At 45.9% G+C, this 21,662-nt stretch overlaps 1 protein-coding gene across 1 annotated transcript in view; it reads left to right on the top strand.

The window, feature by feature from the left end:
• TSC2 (TSC complex subunit 2) overlaps positions 1-19,586 on the top strand; it is a 33,474-nt gene extending 13,888 nt beyond the window's left edge. The window contains 17 exon segments of the mRNA XM_075718907.1: positions 198-292; positions 2,835-2,963; positions 4,728-4,892; positions 5,551-5,703; positions 5,882-5,994; positions 6,413-6,634; positions 7,460-7,675; positions 11,589-11,749; positions 12,102-12,604; positions 13,442-13,517; positions 14,414-14,524; positions 14,764-14,950; positions 16,069-16,208; positions 16,422-16,500; positions 17,202-17,293; positions 17,581-17,679; positions 18,027-19,586. Of these exon segments, the coding sequence (XP_075575022.1) occupies positions 198-292; positions 2,835-2,963; positions 4,728-4,892; positions 5,551-5,703; positions 5,882-5,994; positions 6,413-6,634; positions 7,460-7,675; positions 11,589-11,749; positions 12,102-12,604; positions 13,442-13,517; positions 14,414-14,524; positions 14,764-14,950; positions 16,069-16,208; positions 16,422-16,500; positions 17,202-17,293; positions 17,581-17,679; positions 18,027-18,194 (2,709 nt within the window). The 3' untranslated portion in view covers positions 18,195-19,586.
• The last annotated feature ends 2,076 nt before the right edge of the window (positions 19,587-21,662 follow it).

Below are 21,662 nucleotides of genomic sequence, written 5' to 3'. Positions count from 1 at the left end.
CAGTACATAATAAAAACGATTACTTAAAAACTGGTTTGAGAAGTTTAAAGGTTCTGTTCGAACCTAGAAAAATTCTCTTTTTCTTGTCAATATCTTTCTCAAAACTGACTGTGAGTTCTTGCGCGTTGGCCCATGATTGCAGTCTTTCAGCTGCACACCCTAGCCATTGACTGCTATTTCTTTGTCTCATCTGGCAGGGTTTGCGCTCGAATGTCCTCCTTTCCTTTGATGACACGCCCGAGAAGGACAGTTTCAGGGCTCGCAGTACAAGCCTGAATGAGAGGCCAAAAAGGTAAATTATATTTGACTTCAGCAGGGTCTTGTGTTCTCTGTTGTAGGGCTCACACCCTTCCCTGTGTCTTTCTGAAGGAGGCTGGGTCTAGTTATCCAAAATCTGACAGTGCATTTAAGCAAGCAAAGTAAACCTCTTTAGGTCAGGGGATTGGTAAAAGTCAAACCTAGGTTCGTAAGAAGCTGGAATCAAACCAAGCTGAGAGTTTCATAGGACACATGAGGGCATCACCGGCTGTTCTGTAAGCCTTTGCAGTAAGGTGTGGGGCTTTTTGTTGTTAATTTTTGAAAATCAGCAGTTCTTTCAGGTTGATGTGTGTCCGTACAATGCTACCAGAAGTAATAGAGAAAGGTAATACCAGAAGTAATAGAATACCATGTTCGTAATGATAGTATTAACTCCTTTTGATAATTGATCTGTAACAACTATTTAACTGATTGCCAGAGAAATTGTTCTGATTAGCAACCTGTATAAATTGAGAGCGCCAGCACTGTGTTTTTCCATAGTGTTATCTTTTAAGTCACTGTAGACTGAGTGGCAGGCAGCTGCCTTCTGTGTATCTGGATGGCCTGATCTTTTTTTTGAGTTCTGAAGCCATTATGTCAGTTTTAAGCAAAGCCTAATATCTTTAGAAGTCAGAACGTATCTTGCCAACAGTCTTCCAAAGTAACGTTTGCTGGGATAGGAAAATACTCCTTGGAAGGCATTCAGGGTTTCTCTAACGTCCTTTTACCTGCAGAGCTTACCTAAATTGGTTCACTTAACTTGCTTCAGTGTTAATGTGCAGTAAGCGTACAGTGGCATTTGAACCCTGGGGAAAGTGCCTCTACTTTAACTGCAAGGCTCAATGAGTATCTTGCAATGAAGAAACACCATCCCTGCCCTAATGCTATAGCTGTAAACCCTGTTTTGTGTTTCATCTCTCCCATCTCCTCCTCTTTCATTCAGAAACTTGGAAGAGAAGCCTTTTGACACTCGTCTCTCGAATTAGAATTTCAACTAATCTTTTTTCCAAAAACCTGTTAAATTCTACCAGGTTGGAATACTACTGTATCTAAAGGCTTTTGCTAACGCTGCTGGATCACTTTCTGCAGAAATCTCTGCTAAGGAGTGTGGGCTATACTCAGGCAGCAACCCGAAACGCCAGAGTGGCAGGGTGCTGCTGCCTCTGAGTCTGTCTGAGCTTGGATTCTGGCTAAATGAGAGAGGAAATAGCTTCGAGCAGATATCTGTTTCCTCGCTCGAGAAGCTTGTGCTTGGTTTTCACTCCTTAAGCCCAAAGAATAAGCGTTTCTGTGCCCTAACTGAGGTGCTGGGTGTTCCAAGAGATCAAGATCCCAGTGGTTCCCGAGGTTGCTGAATGCACGATGTTGGTGTAGGTGATTATCTCAGAGTGTGGGCCTGTGCTCTGCGGTCACATCTCCAGCTGTGGCCAAAAGTGATCTGTCAGAAGTTGTTGGGAGAAGGAGGACAAATAAATTCTGATCCCTCCAGGTGGCTATCTGAAATGTAATAATTCACTGAAAGGAAGATAGCAAATAAATCATGTTTAGAAAGAGCCAGAAGGGTTACATTAGTGTCTGCATTTTATATATGGGGATGTGAACTGCTGGACCCACTGTTATGTCCAAATTAGTACTGAGCCAGGCATGCATCTCAGCTGTGACTAATTGAAGTGCCTCTTAGATGTTAATTGCTGTCATCTCCCACATGTGGTTGGCACCTGACAGTGTAAAGGCTTATTTTCCTTTCTGTTCCAGTTGAAAGAAGTGGGTTACCTCGAGCCACCTGAAATAAGAGAGCTTGTTTGACAGAAAAGCATCACGCTGTCAGCAACGGCCAAGAGGATGTTTGTCTTCTTGCCCTTTGTCTGTGCAGCGTGAGGAGGATGGGTCTTGTACAGACAGGCTGAGTCTCCCCGTGTCTCGAGCTGAGCTAAGGGGCACCTCTGACTGGCCCTGGGTGTTCTTGTGATGCAGGGTAGAAGCTTAGATTTGGGCCAGGCCTAACAGAGGTAGAGATGGCTGACATATTCCCATGTCTCTTAGAAAAATGTGCTGCTACCTGGTATTGGTAGAGCATTTTTAGGGTCTGGTCTCTGTGGAAGTAGTCAGGTTTTCAGCCGTGCTAAAGTGGTGAGCTGGGGCAACACAAGAGGTGGTTGAACTGCACAAAACCTCTCAGATTCGAGAAATTTGTGCCAAATTAGCGTTCAGGTGCTCTTGCCTTTGTTTAACAGCGCAGTATTCCAACTATCATTTCAATCAGTTTTTTGTTTTAACTTGTACTAATTTCATTTGTTTTGTAGCACATTTAAAATCTTGTTTTCAAAATGTGGTTTGTCTTTTGAATGCTTTCAGCTCTGCTTGTTTGTACGTTTTAATTTTTGTTTTCCTTTTTTGGCATTTGTTTTATTTTACATCACCCTCCGGGATCCCCCAATATTGACCCTGTGACCTGTGACCTTTCAACCTACATCCCTACAATGATTTCCTCCCTTCCTGTGACCTCTTTTGGGGCTTGGTGCTTCTCCACCTAGTAGTTTAAGACTAGCCAAAAATGCAAAGCAAGGCTTGAATAACTCTCCTCCAGTGAAAGAGCTGAAAGAATCCTCTGCAGTTGATGCCTTCCGATCCCGCAGCATCAGTGTGTCTGAACATGTGGTCCGCAGGTAGAGGCACTTTAAATGGGGAGAATCCAAGAGCAACTCAGCACTTGGAAATTTTACCGCAAGGGTGGGCGGAAGCAGGGTGGATTTGCATGCGGGATGCTTGCATGACTTTGTTACACAATAAAAACCTGGCCTTAGCCACAGTCAAAGGTTTTGGGAAAGTATCATGGATATCCCGTGGCTTCCCAACGCCGGCTGTTGGGTTGTCACATCACACCCTTTGCTGTGTATGGTTACTTTGCCCTATTCTCTGATGCTTTGGCAACAAAAATTTCTATTTTGAAAGTCAAGATGGTGAAGGGGGGAAAAACAAACAAACAAACACCACCAAAAAAAAAGAAAAAAGGAAAAAGGTTGCATTCTGTGCGAGTCCTGGTTAAAACTCATTAAAACTTCAGCCTTCTAAGCGGTGACTTGCCCCAGGAGAGGCTTTTGATACTCTGCAAACTTATGTACAGGCCCTCCTCCCAAACTGTGAGGAATAGTTCTGGCCTCAGTTTAGGATTTGTTCTTTGAGGCAAAAGGAGCTGATGGAAATATTCTGGTCTAAAGTATGGCGCCGTGAAAACCTTGATTTGTCTTTCCATAGAGCAGTGAAATGTATGATCAGCCCATATGAAGCTGTTGCTTTCACGGCTAAAGAAAACAAGTTTTGATTGCAGACATTGATTTGCTCACATGAAAGATGGACCAATTTATGATAGTTTTTAAAACGTCTTTCTGGATCACTTCCCTTGAGTGTTAAACTGCTGTCTATAACACGTTGGTTTAAAATCTGAACCTGAAGATTTGTGCCTTAATCTGTAAGGATTGCTGTCAGTGGAACTTTATTTTCTGTGTTTTTATTTTTGACTATAACTATGTGGTATTTGGGGGAAAGACACTGAAGTGACTGAATTGTGAATACAATTCCAGCACTTCATTCTCTGATATCCCCATTAATCTATTAGGTGATTTTCTTCTCTTGTATTTATATGTAAATGGTAGCCACTAAAAGTTCAGATAATTACCCTTAACGATGCCAAAGAAGTTGCCACATCATAAAAAATTCGGCTGTACTTCAGCTTAGTTTGTATTACAATGGTCTAAGGAGTCATCTTTATAAAATACTGCAATCCAGCCTGTTACTGCAATTGTTTTAAATTGTATTGCTAACTTGGCTGATTTGAAGGCAGGATTGCTCTCTATTCTTGTGCCAATTTCCTGTTCAGAGTGCAATTTTTTTCTATTTCAAGTTAAATTAGGTTTTACATAGCTATTTGGAGGAATTTGGAGGAAAAAAATCAATATACGAAAGGGATGCAACAGAGAAAAAAGCAAACCACAGGATTATAAAGTTAAATCTAGAGTGCCCCGATTTCTGGCTCATGGGCAACAGGTTGCCTGGGAAACTGTGCAGGTCACGGGACGCTTGCCCTCACTATAGATTAGCGAACTCAAAGCATGGTGCTGCCACTCGCTATTTGCTTGGTGCACTTGCCCATGGGCCACCCAACATCAGAGAGCCCTGGCCTAGTCAGTTGGCGGACATTTAAATGTTTCTCAGTCTCTCGAGATAAAATACACTTTCTGCAGCGACAATCTACAGAGCACAACGTGAGGCTGATCCAAAAGTATTTTACTATGTCCTGGGTTTAACGTCTGGCCACCTCTCTGATCTGGCACATGCATGTATCGCAGGTTGTTCTGCATCACGCTGTCTTTCGGGTGACAGGGACAAGCGTTTTGCAATGTGATCTGTCAGTTGGAAACATTCTCTTCTAGTCGGATACAAACATCCATCACTAGCTCAAGCCTGGGCTCTGCAGATGAAAATTCAATGGCTCAGGCTGATGACAACTTAAAAAATCTCCACCTGGAACTCACTGAGACCTGCCTGGATATGATGGCTCGATACGTCTTTTCAAACTTCACTGCGGTGCCTAAGAGGTAGGGGTCAGTCGGTGACCATGGGAGAGTTGTTTTTGTTTGAGGTTCATGTTTCACTTTATTAGTGGAAAATTACCGTGACACATTTGAGATTCTGGCAGGCCCAGGCTCCGAAGCCATTCCTCGCAGATAAAATCTGGCTTGGCTAAATACGAGGTTAGATGAGAGCCGTCCATTGGAGCCAGCCAGCCGTTGCCTCAGCCTTGAACTGTCCAGGAGATGCCTTGAAGGCGTGCTGTCTGTGAGCAGTGCTTTGCTCCGTGTCCTTGCTGAATAATCGCAGTCTTCGCTGCAGAGCTGAGTGTCATGCCAGCTGGCTTCAAATGGAGGGCATTTACTTTTTTGCTAGCCCTTCCCGGAAGGAGACACATAGCTCAGACGGGGCTCGTTCCCTTGTCCTCTGTGATGTGTATCCAGGATTGAACTAGACTGCTCTGTGATGTGTGTCCAGTAGTACTACTATCAATTGATATTAAATTCAGCTCATCCCTTCTCCTAATGGAGAATGTCTGTGTTGATGACCAGGGGGCACGTTAAAAATGCTGTATGAACAAGGAAAGCAGGCAATACGTCCTGCGTAGTTACACGAAACAAGCCACCTACGTAGGCTCCGTGCTCTGCAGCCGCAGAGCTACATCCATCGCACATGTGTTTCTAGGTCTCCTGTGGGTGAGTTTCTGTTGGCTGGAGGAAGGACAAAGACGTGGCTGGTTGGTAACAAGCTGGTGACCATCACGACAAGCGTTGGAACAGGAACAAGGTCCCTGCTTGGCCTAGACTCTGGAGAGCTCCAAAGCAGCACAGAATCAAGGTAAATTTTGCTCCCATTTCTAGAGATTTCCACGTAACAGAGTCACTTAAACCACTGTTACGGTGCATCTTTTTAGGTTTTCCACTTACCAGAAGTGGAATGTCTTATTTGTCCAGCATGACTGATTCCTCTCTCAATATCATTAAATCTTTTTTTTTTTTTTTTTTTGCCTCCACAGCTCAGACCCTGTTTTGCAAGTGAGACAAACTAAAGAAGCTCCAGCAAAACTGGAATCTCAAGCTGGGCAGCAGGTTTGCAGAAGCTCTCGCAACAGAGTCCGATCCATGTCTGGTAAATTCCTATCCTGGAGTCTTACTGCCATTTCTGGGTCCGTGTCACAGCCTTAAGTGTCCGAGTGCCTACCGAAGAGACCTGTTTCTGAACTAATTTGAGAATTTGGACCTGTCTGGTGTTTAATAGTGGGCAGGTAGCAGCAGCTGTTGCCTCGGGAGCGGTGGTGCTCCTCCTGCTTGGCTCTCCTTGCAGGAAGGCGTTGGTGGCTGGTTAAGTGGTGAGCACTTGCAGTGAGGATCGCCTGTGTTTATCTAACCTTGTGGCTTGTAAGAAACACATTCAAGGTCAAGTTCTTTTAGGTTCGCAATATTGTGAGCGCAGCTGCTAGAGGAGCTTAAAAAGCTTATTCCTTCTGAGATATTTTTAGTGCTAACTAAGCGTGGCTCTCCCTTCTACATTGTGTCTGTCTCACTAGGTGGTCATGCCTTACGTGTTGGTGCCTTAGACAGCTCAGCCTCCCATTTCCCCAGCGGCTCAGCTTCCCAAGGGACACAGAGTCCTCCTGCTCTTGCATCTCGATCAGAGAAGACTAATCCTGCTCCACAGACACCTCTGCAGAAAGAAAAAGCGAACTTAGCTGCGTATGTCCCGCTGCTGACACAGGGATGGGCAGAAATCCTAGTGCGCAGACCCACAGGTATCTTTACCCGAGTGTGGAGTGAGCTCTTTTGACTTGCTAAGAAACTGGAGCCTGGATGAAGAAGAAAAATCCATATTTAGTTGCAAATGGATCTCTTTATTGCTTACTGCCTCTTGAAACTAATGCATCTGATACTTGATTCTTTGAAATCACTCTTTAGTGTTTTAAATCTACAAAAGACCTGTGAAAAGATTGAAGAAAGCACTTAAATTTGTCTGTTAAGTCCTGTTACAGAAATAGAGCCAGTTAATATCAACCCTACTTTGCATTTCCCATTTTTACACTGCTCTGTGGTCTTCTCTGTGTTCTTTTTTGAAAATCTGTCTGCTGTGGTTTAGCTTCTCATGCTAGATTTGAGGTAAATGAGGCTTATGGCTAGAGCAGCTGCATAGTTGTGTCTGCTGTTAGGGAAGGAGTAATGACATGTTCAAGGTCAAAATTCTTGAATACTGCTATGTTACACAACATGAACAGGGAATTGGCTATTTCAGCTGAAAGTTGCTTCACGAGAAAGTAACTGACGTGGTATCATTAATTAAAATACCTGAGCGGTTTGGACGCCTGTTGGGAATCTGCTGTAGTAATGAGTTACCAGGGATGGTTTTTTGAAGAGCTTGGGGTGAAGTACAGAGCATTGGGAGCTACTTACTGAAAATAGGAAATTAATCAAGTGATTCTGCCAAATGTCAGCAGAACTGAGAACTTGGTCTGTTTTGATATTTCCTTGCAAAATCCAAAACAATTGGTGCTTTTTTTGATGTGAGTTGTAAACTTTCTGGAGTTGGGAGTACTTAATACTCTTCCCTAATTTTTTCTTACCAGGTAACACAAGCTGGCTAATGAGTCTGGAGAACCCGCTCAGCCCATTTTCTTCAGATATTAACAATATGCCCCTGCAAGAGCTCTCTAATGCACTCATGGCCGCAGAGCGTTTTAAAGAACACCGAGAAACGGCTCTATATAAATCCCTCTCTGTCCCCTCCTCCAGCTTGGCCACCGGGACAACCAAACCATCGCTTCTCCAGCGTTCCAACACAGGTGAGAGCTGTCAAGCCAGCAGTGTGTCCAGCATAGCTGTCACTAGCCCGTTTAAAGTCTGTTGAAGTTACTGCAGGTCTTCTAGAACAGTAAAGTTAGTAGCACGAGGAATAACATAGCAATGAGAAGGGGAATCAGTTCTTGTCCATAGAAATTTTCAGTGAAGAATTCCCTTCCTCCTTGCTTCTGATGTTCCATCAGAAAAGTCCTTCTGTTTCTTAAAGAAAAGTAAGAGAGGAGTAATGGAGTTTCTTTGGAGGAGTAATGTGTTTCATGCTGTTTCCCAAATGAAAATGAACAAAGTCATGGATCCGTTCCCTCTTCTGCTTGTTTGGGGCTGATCTGGGCATCCCGCATGTGGATGGATCTTCCCATGCAGCGTTTCCATTTCCATTTGTCTTCAGTGTGGGAGTTTGTGTTGGGCAGTAAGAACACCAGGTTCCTGGGAGAACGGCCTATTCCAAACCTTGCCAGCCAGGGTCAGTCAGCTGCCACTGTCTTTTACAGCATGAGATAGCAGAGTGCAAATCCTGTCGGCTGCGGATTTATTCACCTCTTAAAAAGACTGTTCAGCGTTCAGACTGGTGCAGTTGAAACTCGCTTGAGTTTCTTTTGATGGCTTTATTTTAACATAGCGGCCAGGGCTTTTCACTGTATTTACTTCGGTGCTAGTTCACTTCTGAAAGAGCTGTAATGTTGGGAGGTTAGCGGTGACCAATAGCTGAAATTTTTAAAGCTTTATGTAACCCCTGCTCAGAGCTCCTATCAACAACATCTATCACCGAGGCTCTCGGCACTGCTAGCACTATCAAAACTGGGCAGTGGCAGCAGCAGACAAGGCTTTTCTGGGGAGGTGGCATCAATGGTATAGATTGCTTGGAAATCTGGTAAAAATGCTAGTTTTTAGGTTTATTTTAAACAGGGCAGGGTATGACTTTGGGATTTTGGAATGTGTAAACACAAAATTAGAGTAAAAATCAAATTATCACCCTTTTTTAAAAATATTTAAATTCTTATCCATGAACGCTTTTATTGACTCCTATGAATTCGTGGTATATAGGTGCTAACTGATTAGTTGAAAGAAGCACCCACCTGAATGCCACTCCTGTGGCAGTCTGAGAAAATAATTTTGGCCACGTTCCTGTTAGCACAACTTCTACAGTAGACTTGCTGGGGCTGGCTGGCGAATGAATTGTGAAGAAGTCTTGCTGTCAGGCTGTCATATGCATGTTCTTCCTCTTCGGAGGTTAAAACTATGTGAGTCTTTATCCATATTTCTACTCCTTAGACTCTTCTGTGGGTTGAAAAATGATCTTTTGCCAAAAGTGTGTAGCTCAGGAAAAGCTCAGACTGGTTTCTTGCATGTGTAGGAATCGCTAAGGATATCACTAAGGAATTTTCTGTTTCTAAAACTCACAAAGATGCATTCTTCAAAGAGAGCAGTTTGAGTCTGCATTGTTTGAATGTGTTTATGCCTCCTTATTCATGTTGAGACCTTGTACCCTTAAAGTATCCCTTTGGCATCTAGTGAGCTTATCCCAGCTTGTTCTTTCCTTTTTATTTATTTATTTATTTATTTTTAAATAGGCTCTTGGTTACATTTTAAACTCTGTGCTTTTTAATTTTTTTTTTTTTTCATATAGTCTCTCCTTCCTTTTGATGTAGCTGCTCACTTGATTTCCCTTTGCAGTGGCCTCTTTCTCTTCCATGTACCAGTCCAGTTGTCAAGGGAAGTTGCACAGGAGCATATCCTGGGCAGGTATATTTATATATCTTTAAGGAAAAAAAAAAAAAAAAAAAAAGTATTGCCATAGAAGAACACCTCTGATTCATAGAAAATGTATCCCTCATGCTTCATTTTCCCCTTCCATGTCTCCTGTCTGTACCCAGTCTCATTACTCTCAACAAATGGGATCTTGACTAGCATGAAGAAGTCCAAGCCAGATCCAACATTTGCAAGTGCAGACAATTAAAAACAACTTTTGTTTTAGCTGGGGTGGATTGTGAGTCATGTGGCACAGTGTTAAATGACCTGTTAAAATGTCCAAGTGGCTTGATTAATTGAATTATTTATTTTCAGTTTCATTTTACAATTGGCTTTGTGTTCTGCTAAATGTAAAAGCTCCCACTCTTGAGAATAGCACAGTATGCTACAGGACAAGCTACCCTGAAATGAAGTCCCCTGCTACTCAGCCCACAGGAATCTGTCAGAATTAGATGCAGAAAAGATAAAAGGAGCTGATATATATATATATAAAAAGTTTGGCATTACAACTGATGCTGGTTAAAAGTTTTTTAAATTAAAAAAAGAAATATATTTCAGGGGAAAACCTGCTAAATTCTAGCTTTTTGGAGGCTCTATAGTAGTGTAAAATCTTTCTCCGCTTCAGTAAAATTGCCTTTGTAATTAAATGAAGTGGAGGTCAAATTGCATACCTTATGAGCACACCACCTGCATTGCTTTGATAATCTGCAATGCTTTGTGATTTTAATTAGACGGTTGAGATGTCTTTCTGCCTTCTTTCCTTCACTGGAAAATTCTCTGTAGAGCAGCAGGGTATTCTTAACTGCTGGGTGCTGTTGACATAGGCCTCTTAAAGCAACACAAAGATGCTGCAGTAAAGTATTTTTCTGTACTTCTCTCTGCTCATTCTCTTCCCACCTAAAGAATGATTAGTGAGTGCTCGCATTATTTAAAAACACCAGCAACCTTGGCAGTAGCGTAAGACCTAGGGAAGCTTGGAAACACTGGATATATGCAGGTGTGTTCTGGCTTGGACAGCTAACCAGATCAGCACGTTGTTTGGGTTTTTTTTGTTTTGGTTTGGTTTTTTTTCGAAAGTATGTGTGTGCAATGCTAACTCTTAATTGCTTCTTTGAAATAACTTTGGTCCCGCAAGCTGAAATCAATCCAGGAAAAGCTGCTTTAGTGATTTTTTTTTTTTAATTTTGCTGATTTTCTTTATTTTTTGTGTGTGCTAATTTTTTTTTTTTTTTTAATTATTTTACTTTGGAAAACAAATCTTGGCCTTTCAGATTGGTCTTCCAGTCCCTTGTGTGCGTAATGGGAAGCCTCCTGTTCTCCAGCCTTTTCCTCAGGACAAAAAAGCAAGGCCAAGAGGAGCCTTTGGTCAGACTCATCCCTGTGGTCAGGGTCACTGCCTGGAGTAGAGACAACGTTAAATGCTGCGATAACCTCCTCCACCGTAGGCAAGGCTTCCGAGGAGCTTTCCTGTCAGTGTGGTTTCATTAACCATTTGTCTGATCAGATGGCACATGCAGGTTTCCCAGTATTGCTGCAGTGCGTGTATTTCTCTTGCTCTCTTGTCCTTTCATATGTGTAGGGCTGAATTGTTTTGCTTCTACTGAGACATACTAGGAAAACTGCCAAACTGCAAGTAAATGGCTCCTCGTAAAATTTCATCTTCTAGGCCACTACAAGGCACTGGAGCATTGCATTTCAATACAAGAAAAACTTACTTTTTTGCACACTTGCATAGAACTGATGTCTTCATTGCCTGGATAATGATGAACTTTTAATGCTAGTCTTGCACTTTCTTACATCTCTGTAGTTCCTGTCTGTCCTGATAACCGAGCATTGATGTACAAGGTCCCATTTCCTCATTCTGTCCCCTGCTTGTTCATCAGTAACAATTGGAAACAACTGCACTTATTTTGACCAAAGCAGATGCAGCCCTTTGCTGTGAGGGTAAGGTGATCAGTTATTCTATGCAAAAGGGGAACCAGGAGCAAGTCTGACATGACAAGAAATCAAAGAACCAGAGCACTCATTCAATATGGCCTTCCATTGAAATCCCGTAGGGAAAAGGCTGGTACTTCAGAGGAGAGGATGGGGGCCTGCCGGTCTGTGCCTCTCTACAGACTTCAGTTCTTCTGCCTTGTGTCTCGATAGAATCAGCGGTGGTGCTGGAGGAAGGGAGCCCGTCGGAAATGGAGCTGAAGGAAACCGAGTCCCCAGCTGGGTCTCCAGAGAGTGAGGACATTGAGACGTCATGCTCCGAACAAGTCCTGAGCGAGGAAAGGTTTGGTAAACCCCAGGAGTCTTATAGCAGGGTAAGAAGGAACGGGTTAACCGGTTCTGTCCTGTGTGACAGCCCTGTCTTTAGACACACGGGAGAATTGTCTGTGCTCAGATGAGTCCCTCTTGGCACCCTCTGCAAGAACTCACTCATGATACCAAAATGCACATGCAGTCACGATTGAGAGTTTGGATGGCTTGTGAGGGACTGGAGGCAGAGCAGCAGCAGTAAATGCCTGTTTTATGCAGGGTCCTCGATCGGCATTGCTTCGTACTTGGCACCTTTCTGCTCACTGGAAGGGTCAGGGGGTGCCTCGATCATTACTGTTGTCAGCTTTTATTTTGCCTATCAGGAAAACTGTTCATCTTTGTTTCTCCCTCTTTAAGTCCTCCTCAACCTCCAGCCAAGAAGAAAAATCTCTGAAGTCGGAAGACCTGGTGGAGGGTGGAATTCCCATCGGGAGAGTCCTGCCGTCGGAGGACGGCCAAACGCTGGAGGAGCTTTCCTTCCAGCCATCCCAGCCGCTCAGCAAGTCGAGTTCTTCCCCCGAGCTACAGACACTGCAGGAGGTCCTCAAAGATGCAAATGGCAGAGAAGTAACGAGGAGGCTGAGCACAGAAGTGAAATCAAAATCCCAGTCTGGGAACCTGGAAGGGGAAGGGCTGGGCGGTTGGCTGGGCAAGGGGGAGGATGCCAGAGTGCCTGGGTCGGGCGGGTTGGATGGCAGCGGTCCTGCCACCTCGCCTCGCTCCCCCTCTGGGCACCGGCCCCGAGGATACACCATCTCTGACTCAGCCCCATCGAGGAGGGGAAAAAGGATCGAGAGAGATGCCTTCAAGAGCAGAACAGCCGCTTCCAATGCTGAGAAAGTACCCGGAATAAACCCAAGGTGGGTGGAGGGGCTTATCTGCAGCTAGAAATGGCGAGCTCAGCATTGCTGCAGCCACGGCTGGATTCGTTCGAAGTGGTCTGCTGGTTTTGTGGGATCTACAAAACAGTATCTGATTAAAAAGAAAGGTTAATTACCTGGTTTTTCAGGAGCTAATACAGACATGTTGAACCCACTACCGCAAAATTAACTTTGTGATTTAGGAAACAAGTCTCTTAAATGGTGAAAGAAATAGATAAATAGTTTCCTCATGTTCTTAATCTGTCCCAGTTTAGGGTCCAAATGCACGTGTGGTTTGAATGCAGGTCACCTAGAGTTAATTCTGCTGTGAACAGGATGATTTACTAGTCTTGCAGTTCAAGAAATATAATGTGCAAAATACAAAGAAGGAGGAAAAGAAGGGGTTATAATAGTTGCTTTTTGAACTTTAGATATAGGTAGTTGCCCCAAATTGCATTATGAGATAATCTTCATCTTACTGAGGGCAGGTAAAATGTGAATGTAAAATCTTTATCTGCCAGCCTAGAAATACTCCCCGTAGCTGTGAGGCAGGAGTGCATTCCTACTCCTCCGCTCTGTGGAAAGATTGCCTTTTGAACGGGGAATTTGTGCGGCTGCTGCTGTTTGATATATAACCATTGGTTTTTATGACAGGGGTCTATTACAAACTGCAGGTAGTTCAGGCACCAAAAGTGTCTCTAGAAGATGAGTAATACTCCGTTAGCATTTTAATTGCTCCTCTTTTTCTTCTGTACATAACATTCTTACATACGACAGCTCAAAACTGACTTAATTGTTACGGTAACAGGACTTTTCTTCCCCCCCCCCCCCCCTTAGCTTTGTGTTTTTACAGTTGTATCACTCACCATTCTTTGGCGATGAAAACAACAAGCCCCTTTTGTTGCCAAATGAGGTAGGCAAGGATTTTTTTTTTTTTTTTAATTCTTGTAGTTACTTTTTCTAATGTCATTACTTTCTTGGAACACAAATGATAGTAATGAATGTCCAGCTCAGATGGTGCGATTTAAAGGCGTTTCCTACCAACAGTGCTACAGATGGGAGATTTTCTGTACCCCAGTCCTGGTGGCTCCCGCTTTATGGGTCTGGGTTGAATTTGAGATATTGGGAGATTTTGCCGGTGCTGTTTCAGAATCCCAGCCAGAAGGCAGGATGATTTGTGGGGTTTTGGTTTTTGCTGGTAGGAGGAGTGCAGGATGAAAACTGAGCACTAGGTGATACTGGCAGAACATCACTAGACAAACCTGTCAGCCCTCCGTGTAATTGGGAGTGGCCAAGGAGCTTTCTGTGGTCATAGGAGAAATTTAGTTATAAAATTCCTGGAGCAGTAGTGCTGGAATGGTGTTCTTGTGAGCTGAGCGCCACAGACCTCCTGCTGATCGTTGCCCCTCTCTTTAGGTTCGGGTGCTCAGGCAGTAGGAAGCCTAGGTGAGATGAGGTGATGCCTTATGCTAAAAGTGTTCTTCAGAGCAAGAGATATGATCATTTTTCATGCCTGAAGCTTAAATGAAGATGCGCTGTACTGTGTCATGGCAAGCGCATCTGTCCCATGCAGTTTGCCAGATTAATCTCGTCTGAAGTATCAAACCGAGAAAGCGTGGTGACAGAAGCCATATCGCGCTACTCTGTACCTCAGACTGGTGATGCGCTGTGCCCTTGCAGAACAGAGTAGGGCAGCATGCACCAAGGAAGACACTAGTGCAGGTCAGGAATCTGTGCTTACGTTGTGCTGTCGTTGTCCTGAAGGGGTTTTAGGGAGGGGAGTGGGGGCGTGGAAATAAGTTTTTAAAGATGTGACCAACATTTTGATTGCAGATGTTTGAAAGATCGGTGCAGCTCCTGGATCAAATTCCTTCTTACGACACACACAAGATTGCAGTGCTCTACGTTGGAGAAGGCCAGGTGAGTTGTGTGCAGATGCATTAGTCCTTTAGTGGTTCCGTCTCAACAGAAGGCCAGGCACCACTACTCCAGCTGTGAGATTTGTCCTGCTCCTGCAGTAGCCTTGCTTTCCCTTAGTTTCTTGCACTAAAAATCAGTGCCTATGTTGAAGCCCTTCTAGGAAGGTAGTAACCTAATCACTCGTGCTGATTGAGTGCTCTTAGCATTCAGTGTGGGACTCCCATGTTCTTATTTCCTAGAGCAACAACGAAATCGCAATTCTGTCAAATGAGCACGGATCCTATCGCTATACAGAGTTCCTGACTGGGTTAGGGAAGCTCATTGAGCTCAAAGACTGTCAGCCGGATAAAATCTACCTTGGTGGCCTGGACGTGTGTGGGGAGGATGGACAGTTTACCTACTGCTGGCACGATGACATTATGCAAGGTAAGGTGGCTCCAAAAGTTGAAAGTGGAAGGATGGTCTCATCTTAAGACTGACCTGCCTTCTACAAACTGTTGCCTTTCCAGGGATGTAGTAAAGATGACCTGGGGCTCTGTTCTCCTTCCATTCTCTCTGGTATCTCTGCAAGCTGTGTGTTAAAGTCTGGGAGAAGTGCACACCTGCCTTATTTAAGAAAAAAAAAAAAAAATCACACCACTTACTTTTAAAATACTCTGCTTTATTAAAGGTTGATGTGGTTTGGTGTAGAGGTTTGTAGAATAAGCTGTTTGTTCTTGAGCTGCTATGAAGGCTGTTAATGAGGGTAGTTAGTGTGTGCATGTCAAAACTGCTAATTGTTTCTCTGAAGAACAGTATTGAGAGCAGGAGGGTTGCTGTTACTGTGGTCGTTGCTAATGGAACTGCAGTGTTACCCAGCTCCCGCAGCGCCAAGCAGTGCAGATATCATCCAGGATCCAACAAGCTGTGATGAACTTCCCAAATTTTTTCATCGGTGTGCATCCCGGTCATCATACTTAGTCCGGTTTGGTGGAGCAGCTGCAGGTTACTCACTGTGGCCCTGGTGCTCTGCAGAGCTCCATTAGGGGAAGTCCTGGTTTAAGCTATTTAACTCTTCCTCCTCAAACCAGATTCTACTCACCATGCTACTGTGGTCATGGAAAAAATACCCAGAAGCACTTCTGCAGTCCCCTGTTCATCTTCTGTGACCAGATAGACAGCTACCCCAGCTTGATGAGAACGCTGCTTCCAGTATACATCAGGCACACGCTGAAGGCCAGGCCCTTAATTCACTTTGCTGAGCCTGGTGCTAGAGAAGACTCCGCAGGGCAGTACCAAAAAACTGGCAAGAGCAGAGCTTTCAGCGGCTGCCTTTTCGCTGGCCACTGCGCTCTGTGCTCCAGGTGCCACTGGAGCAGTCCAGAGGGACTGGATTCAGCTGTCACAAATGGGGACAAACCCATCGAGGGAGCACAGCTTAGATTTTTTTATTATTGCGGTGCTGGTACTACTTTGTCTTCCAGACAAGTGCTGCGTGTTGACCATTGCTGCTTGCAGCACTGCTTTCCCAGGCCAGCCTAAGGATTCTTCTGTTTCCTCTCCAGCCATTTTCCACATTGCTACTCTGATGCCCACGAAGGATTTGGATAAATATCGCTGTGACAAGAAAAGGCACCTTGGGAATGATTTTGTTTCTATCGTTTACAATGATTCTGGAGAAGACTTTAAACTGGGAACAATAAAGGTACAAGATTTTACTTGCGGGTGTGTTACAAAACAGGCACGTGGCTGTTTGTAAAACCGTCATCTGTCGCGTGTTATCTTAGCAAACAGCACTGAGATTGTGAGTGGAGGTTATTTGCCATGGTGGGTTCACATGTGTTAGTTTATGGCATTCACAAGAATCACAATGGCTGCCAGTAAAATGTATACGACTATTTCGTTGTTTTCTCATTAGGGTCAGTTCAATTTTGTGCACGTTATCATCACGCCACTTGACTATGACTGTAACCTGGTGACGCTGCAGTGTCGGAAAGGTAGGAACCCCTCCAGCCTTTGTTCTCAGTCTTTCCTGTACTGGTGGTGCAATAACTGCCTTCACTTTGCAGTGTTTTTGTGTTTCAAAGGTAAAAATTCCCAGGAAAAATCCTCTGAAACCAATTTGCTGCCCAGTTATGTCCTGTTCATGTATATTCCCCAGGATAAGAGGTATTCCCATTGTACCACTCGTACTATCTTCAAGTTTAAGAGAAAGAGGCAGCAGAGTAGAGCAAGTCCCAACAATTGCTTGGGAATACTGGAGGAAGTGTGACGTGGAGGTCCCTGTGCCTTTGGCCTCTGCTGTCCTTCCCAGCACTGCAGGACCCGATGCTCGGAAGCTGGTCGTGGCTCCGTGCGAGTTCAGCAGCGCTGGTGCAGCGATCTGCAGGAGCGTTGCTTTCCTCTTACCAAGGGGGCACTTCTGGGGTGTTTCTCACCCACGCTTTAGTTCGTGTGATAAAGAGCCCGGCAGGCTCTCCGCAAACCTTTACGGAGCAGCCAGGATTTGAGAGCCAGCTGTGTTAAGCTGCAGTGCAAGTTCTCTTACAGCTGGAGCTATAGAGCTTGATGGGACCTTCTGAGATTCTGTGATGCGATTCCGCAGGTTTATATTACTTATCTATTTAGTTACTGGCAACCTTTGGCTTGTTCTTAACTGTCTTACAAGAATTTTTTTTCTTCTTCCTTTAAAACGAAGACATGGAGGGTCTCGTAGACACAAGCGTCGCTAAGATCATCTCTGATAAGAACCTGCCGTTTGTGGCCCGTCAGATGGCCCTGCACGCTAACGTGAGTGCCCCTGAGCTCCCTGAGACCTTCTGTCTCGCAGCTGGCGTCGTGGTCCATCACCAGCTTCCAGGGAAATGAGTAGGGCTTGCTAAAGCAAATAAAGAAGTTTTCTGCTTCAGTTACTGCTGACAACCTTTAAGTCAGAGTTAGCACGTGAACAGTTACAACTTAGAGCTGTATTTCAGTTGCTGTCAAACTGTACTGAAACGTTCTATTCATTTTATTGTCGTGGTTATGTTAACGTGCCTCCTCTCTTTCCCTGCTTCTCCCCACCCTTCCCAAATTAGATGGCTTCCCAGGTTCATCACAGTCGGTCAAACCCTACTGACACCTACCCTTCCAAATGGATTGCAAGGCTACGTCACATCAAGAGGCTAAGGCACCGGGTAAGTAAAGCTCTCTGTTCTTAGTGGTTAGAACTGGGCTCTACCTTAGGGTTTCATTGCAAATACAGCACGTAAAATCAGCTATCAAAACTTGCTGGGTAAGAGGAGGAACGTGTGTATGAAGGCTAGAGTCCGGCTCTTGTGGGAATGACGGGAGCTTCCAAACAGCTTCCCTGGCAGCCTGGGGTTTGGGAACCCTAACATCTGGAGACAGAGCTACACCCACTTGGTACCGTGCTAGGGGTGTCAGGACAAGCTGTCCTGAGTAACCCGTCCTGCCCTGCCCAAACGGAGAGTGAAAGAGGTTCAGAGAGAATGGAGCTCATCTGCTCTCGTTTGACTTTCAGGTACGTGAAGAAACCCCATACCAGACTCCCGGGCTTCCCCTGCAGACGCATCTGTCTGCTCCGACAAAGCCCCCTCCCCAGATCCCCCAGGACCCGCCACCCAGCTACGAGACGGGACAGAGGAAGCGGCTGATCTCCTCGGTGGACGACTTCACAGAGTTCGTGTAGATCCCAGCGGGCCGGCGCGTCCGTTCTGGGACGGACGAGGCAGCGAAAGCGTTTTACCTGCGTGCTGACTCCGTGTGGCTGCATGGACAGAGGAGTAGGGTTTGGCAGGCGCAGCGCGGCTGCGCTGCTTGCATGTGGACTCGGCATCGAGCCGTACCGGGAGGCTTGAAAGTGTGACTGTCGCAGCCCGCCACTGTTGTCTGATGAGGACGCTGCATCCCCAGCAGATGCTCCGAGAGAGGACCAACTCTACGCGTTTTGTTTTTATTTGGTTTGAGCTACTTCAAGGCTTCCATCTCTGATGGGAACTTTCTTGCAGAACCTTTCTTTGGACTCCTTCCACGCCAGCGTCTGGTGGAAGCAGACAAAGTATGATAGTCTGCAGTTCATCACGTAGTTGGGAGGTGCAGGAATTGTGGGAATTTTGATGACGTTATTGGGAATGAAGTATGAAGTACTGAAAATCCAGTCGCTATTTCTAAGCACCCTGGAATCCCAGCTCTTCTCCAGGCCTCGGTGCCTCTCAGCACTTGAACTCTTCAGGCTCTCAGACTTGTTCTGCTGCCAGCTCTGGTAAGAGTTAATCTGGGTTCTCAACTGACTCGCCAAACATGCTGCTTAAATTCCCAAGGATTTGTCTCCATTTTGAGAGATCCGCAGCGAACCCTCCCTCGTTCGGCAGAAATGATTTTGCTACCGGCAGTGACGCAAACCAGGGAGGTGGGTGCCACTCGCCGGAGCAGTGGAACGGCGGAGAGCCGGGACACGTGGTGGAGCCTGACCCCCGGGGCTGACTGCGAGGCTTTAGCCAGAGGCCAGACCTGGCTTCTAGGCTCAGCTGCAGAATTTCCACTGGTTGCAGCGACGCTGGGGGTAACTTTTGTCCTTCTCTGCGCACCCGGTAAATCCCTTTTTGAAAGACTGTTGACATGTCTTGGGGCATCATCTCTGAGTGAGTTTTGCCTCTTGCACTAACGCATAGTGACAGTCTCTCCTCCTGGCACCTCGGCTGCTGAAGCAGGTAACAAGCGGTCCTTTCAGCGCACGCCTGTACGGGTGGAACGGGATTACGTAGCCCATCTTGTGGTAAGATGGTCGTCAGACACTACACTACCAAACTGGGAGAAACCATGTAAGCTGGACTATACTGTGAGTACTTTATCCCCTGCTTTATCAGTAAACGGGAAGCGTGGCTTTCTGGTAATGGGTTAACAGCAGCGCTCTTGCAAGGGAGATGAAGGCAAGTGCAATCTGCACACGGAACTGTGAAGTGACAGGCGAGGGGACAAACGTGATGCTACTAGCTTGTGCAGGGCTGTTTGGGAACTCTAAGTGTATGTTGTGTTTTGAGTGTTTATAAGTCGTAAAGGAAATAAAATATTCGTATGGTCAGTGGGTTCTTGGTGGCCTGGGAAAAGTCAAACTGTTTTGTAATCACGTAAATTCCTTCCTCCTTTCCCCTTTCAGTTTTCTGAACCGTATCGCTCGCATTTCAGTAACCACCAGCCACGCCTCCGAGCGCTGGACACGGGGCGATAGCCGGCTGCGTTCCAGTCCCCGTACTGGGGATATTCCCTCTGGTTCAGCTCCAGGTAACCTCTGCAGCGGGCGGCTTTTCTGTCGCCATTTCCCACCGCGGGTGAGCTGGAGCAGCTCGCCTGCCCTCACAGGCGTTTGTGCAGCGGCAGCCTGGGGGCCGAGCGAGCCCCGGTGCCGTACTCGGCCTTGGCCGAGTCTCCTTTCCTTGACGGCGGCCCCTCCACTGACGAGCTCCTGTCGTTAATTGCAGCCCAGAGCTGCCCGAATGGGCTGGCGGATTTAGGGAAGTGTCTTGTATTGTGCAGGAGACCTTAGTGAAAATTCCAGTCACAGACAAAGAGAATGACAGTGGGGTGGGGAGGAATGGCCCTGGACTAGCGCTGCTTTGCCCCCGTGCCTTTGCTGAGCTCTCGCTGGTAGCGGTGAGCGGGCTGGAGCGACCGTAACAAAAGCACCAGAGCCAGGTCGTAGCAGTCATCTTTTATTTGACCTTGTCATTTTTTTAAGAAACATCCCCACAGTTACAAAATACGGTATTTTTTTTTTGTTTGCAGTGAAATGCTGACCAGACAGTAACAGTTGGCATATTGGTCACAATTGTCTGTTTGGGTTTTTTTTTTTTTAAAAAAAAGCACTTATATAAGTCCCTCCCTCTCCCTTTTAAACTAATGGATAAGGGTTTTTTCATTTAAGCAGCTTGATACTGTTACATCTTTGTGAGACTTAAGACAATAAATAAGAAACCATCTCTCGGTGACTACAAACACAGACATATACATTCAGGAGTATTTATTGGCTAGGGCTGCAAGTCAAGTTTATTGCTGTCGAGGGTATAACTCCGTGCTTAGTAACTCTGGCTGCAGCTAAGTGCTGTGTACGCGCTACCTTAGCTGGGAACGGTGAAGGAACCCTGTGAGTGTTGCTATAGTCTGTACAAATAAATGCTGCCATGAGAACTACGATTGCTTGAAAGCTGTCAGGGGTGCCCACCACGCGCGTGGGCCCTTGCGGAGGTGTTTGGCTTGTCGAGAAACAACTGGGGGTTCCAGAGCTGCTCTCCGTACTTCAAGTGAAGGGAAGAAGTAGGGCAGTTGTCTGATCCTGTTTCTGCTCCTCTTCGATTAGAAGAAGCACTTGGTAAGTCACACGCATCAAGTCACACTCACACACACGCAGAGCAAGCCTGGTAAGAAACAGGCGCTTGGGAACGAAAATCCTGACGCGGCACCGGGGGAGCATCCTCGCTCCACCCGCCCGCTCGCCTCCCGTTAGCTTATTAATGGCTGCTCGGAGCAGCCGGGCCCCTGCTCGCCACCGCCTCTTGCCTCTGTCTCCTTCCTGCACGTAACTCCTACTAACAACCTCTTTCACAACTGATCTGTGGTTCTCGAACTGAACTTTCTGGCTCTTGAAAGATGCAAGAGATTCCCAAGACCTCCTTGTTCATTTTCCTCACTCGCCTGGCCCTGGGGGCTGGCTGGAGCTGCGCACGGTGCTCCGCTGCGGCAGGAAAGGGATGCACGGGTGCAGCCAGGTGCGGAGCGCCCGTTAAAAGTGGTTGTTCCAGTGCAGTTGTGCTTTGGCACACGTAAGACCCCAAAGGAGAGTAAGAGGGGGTGGCCCACCCAGCAGCACACGCCAGCGAGTGCTTTCCTACCGTAACCTTCCTTTTTCCACCTCTCTGCTGGCCAAAAAAAATTCCTGCATGCTTACGCAGTGTGTTAGAAGATGAGCAACCTGCTTTTGTCGTTGTGGGGAGTTGCTGTTTATGCAACCAAATATTTCTGCAGCGCCTTTTCTTCTGAGGCACAGCCAAAGAGCCAGAAACCTTGGCTTTAAGGACAGCAGTAGAACAGAGTTCCTGAGTTTCACCCAGGGTCTGTGCTTATCTCACCGAACAGGATTTTGCTTTATAACCACGGCCTTCCC

This window comes from Pelecanus crispus, chromosome 11 (genome assembly GCF_030463565.1).
Source record: "Pelecanus crispus isolate bPelCri1 chromosome 11, bPelCri1.pri, whole genome shotgun sequence".
Classification (NCBI taxonomy): domain Eukaryota; kingdom Metazoa; phylum Chordata; class Aves; order Pelecaniformes; family Pelecanidae; genus Pelecanus; species Pelecanus crispus.
Note: the sequence above shows the minus strand (reverse complement) of the source record. Positions and strands in the feature narration are given on the sequence as shown.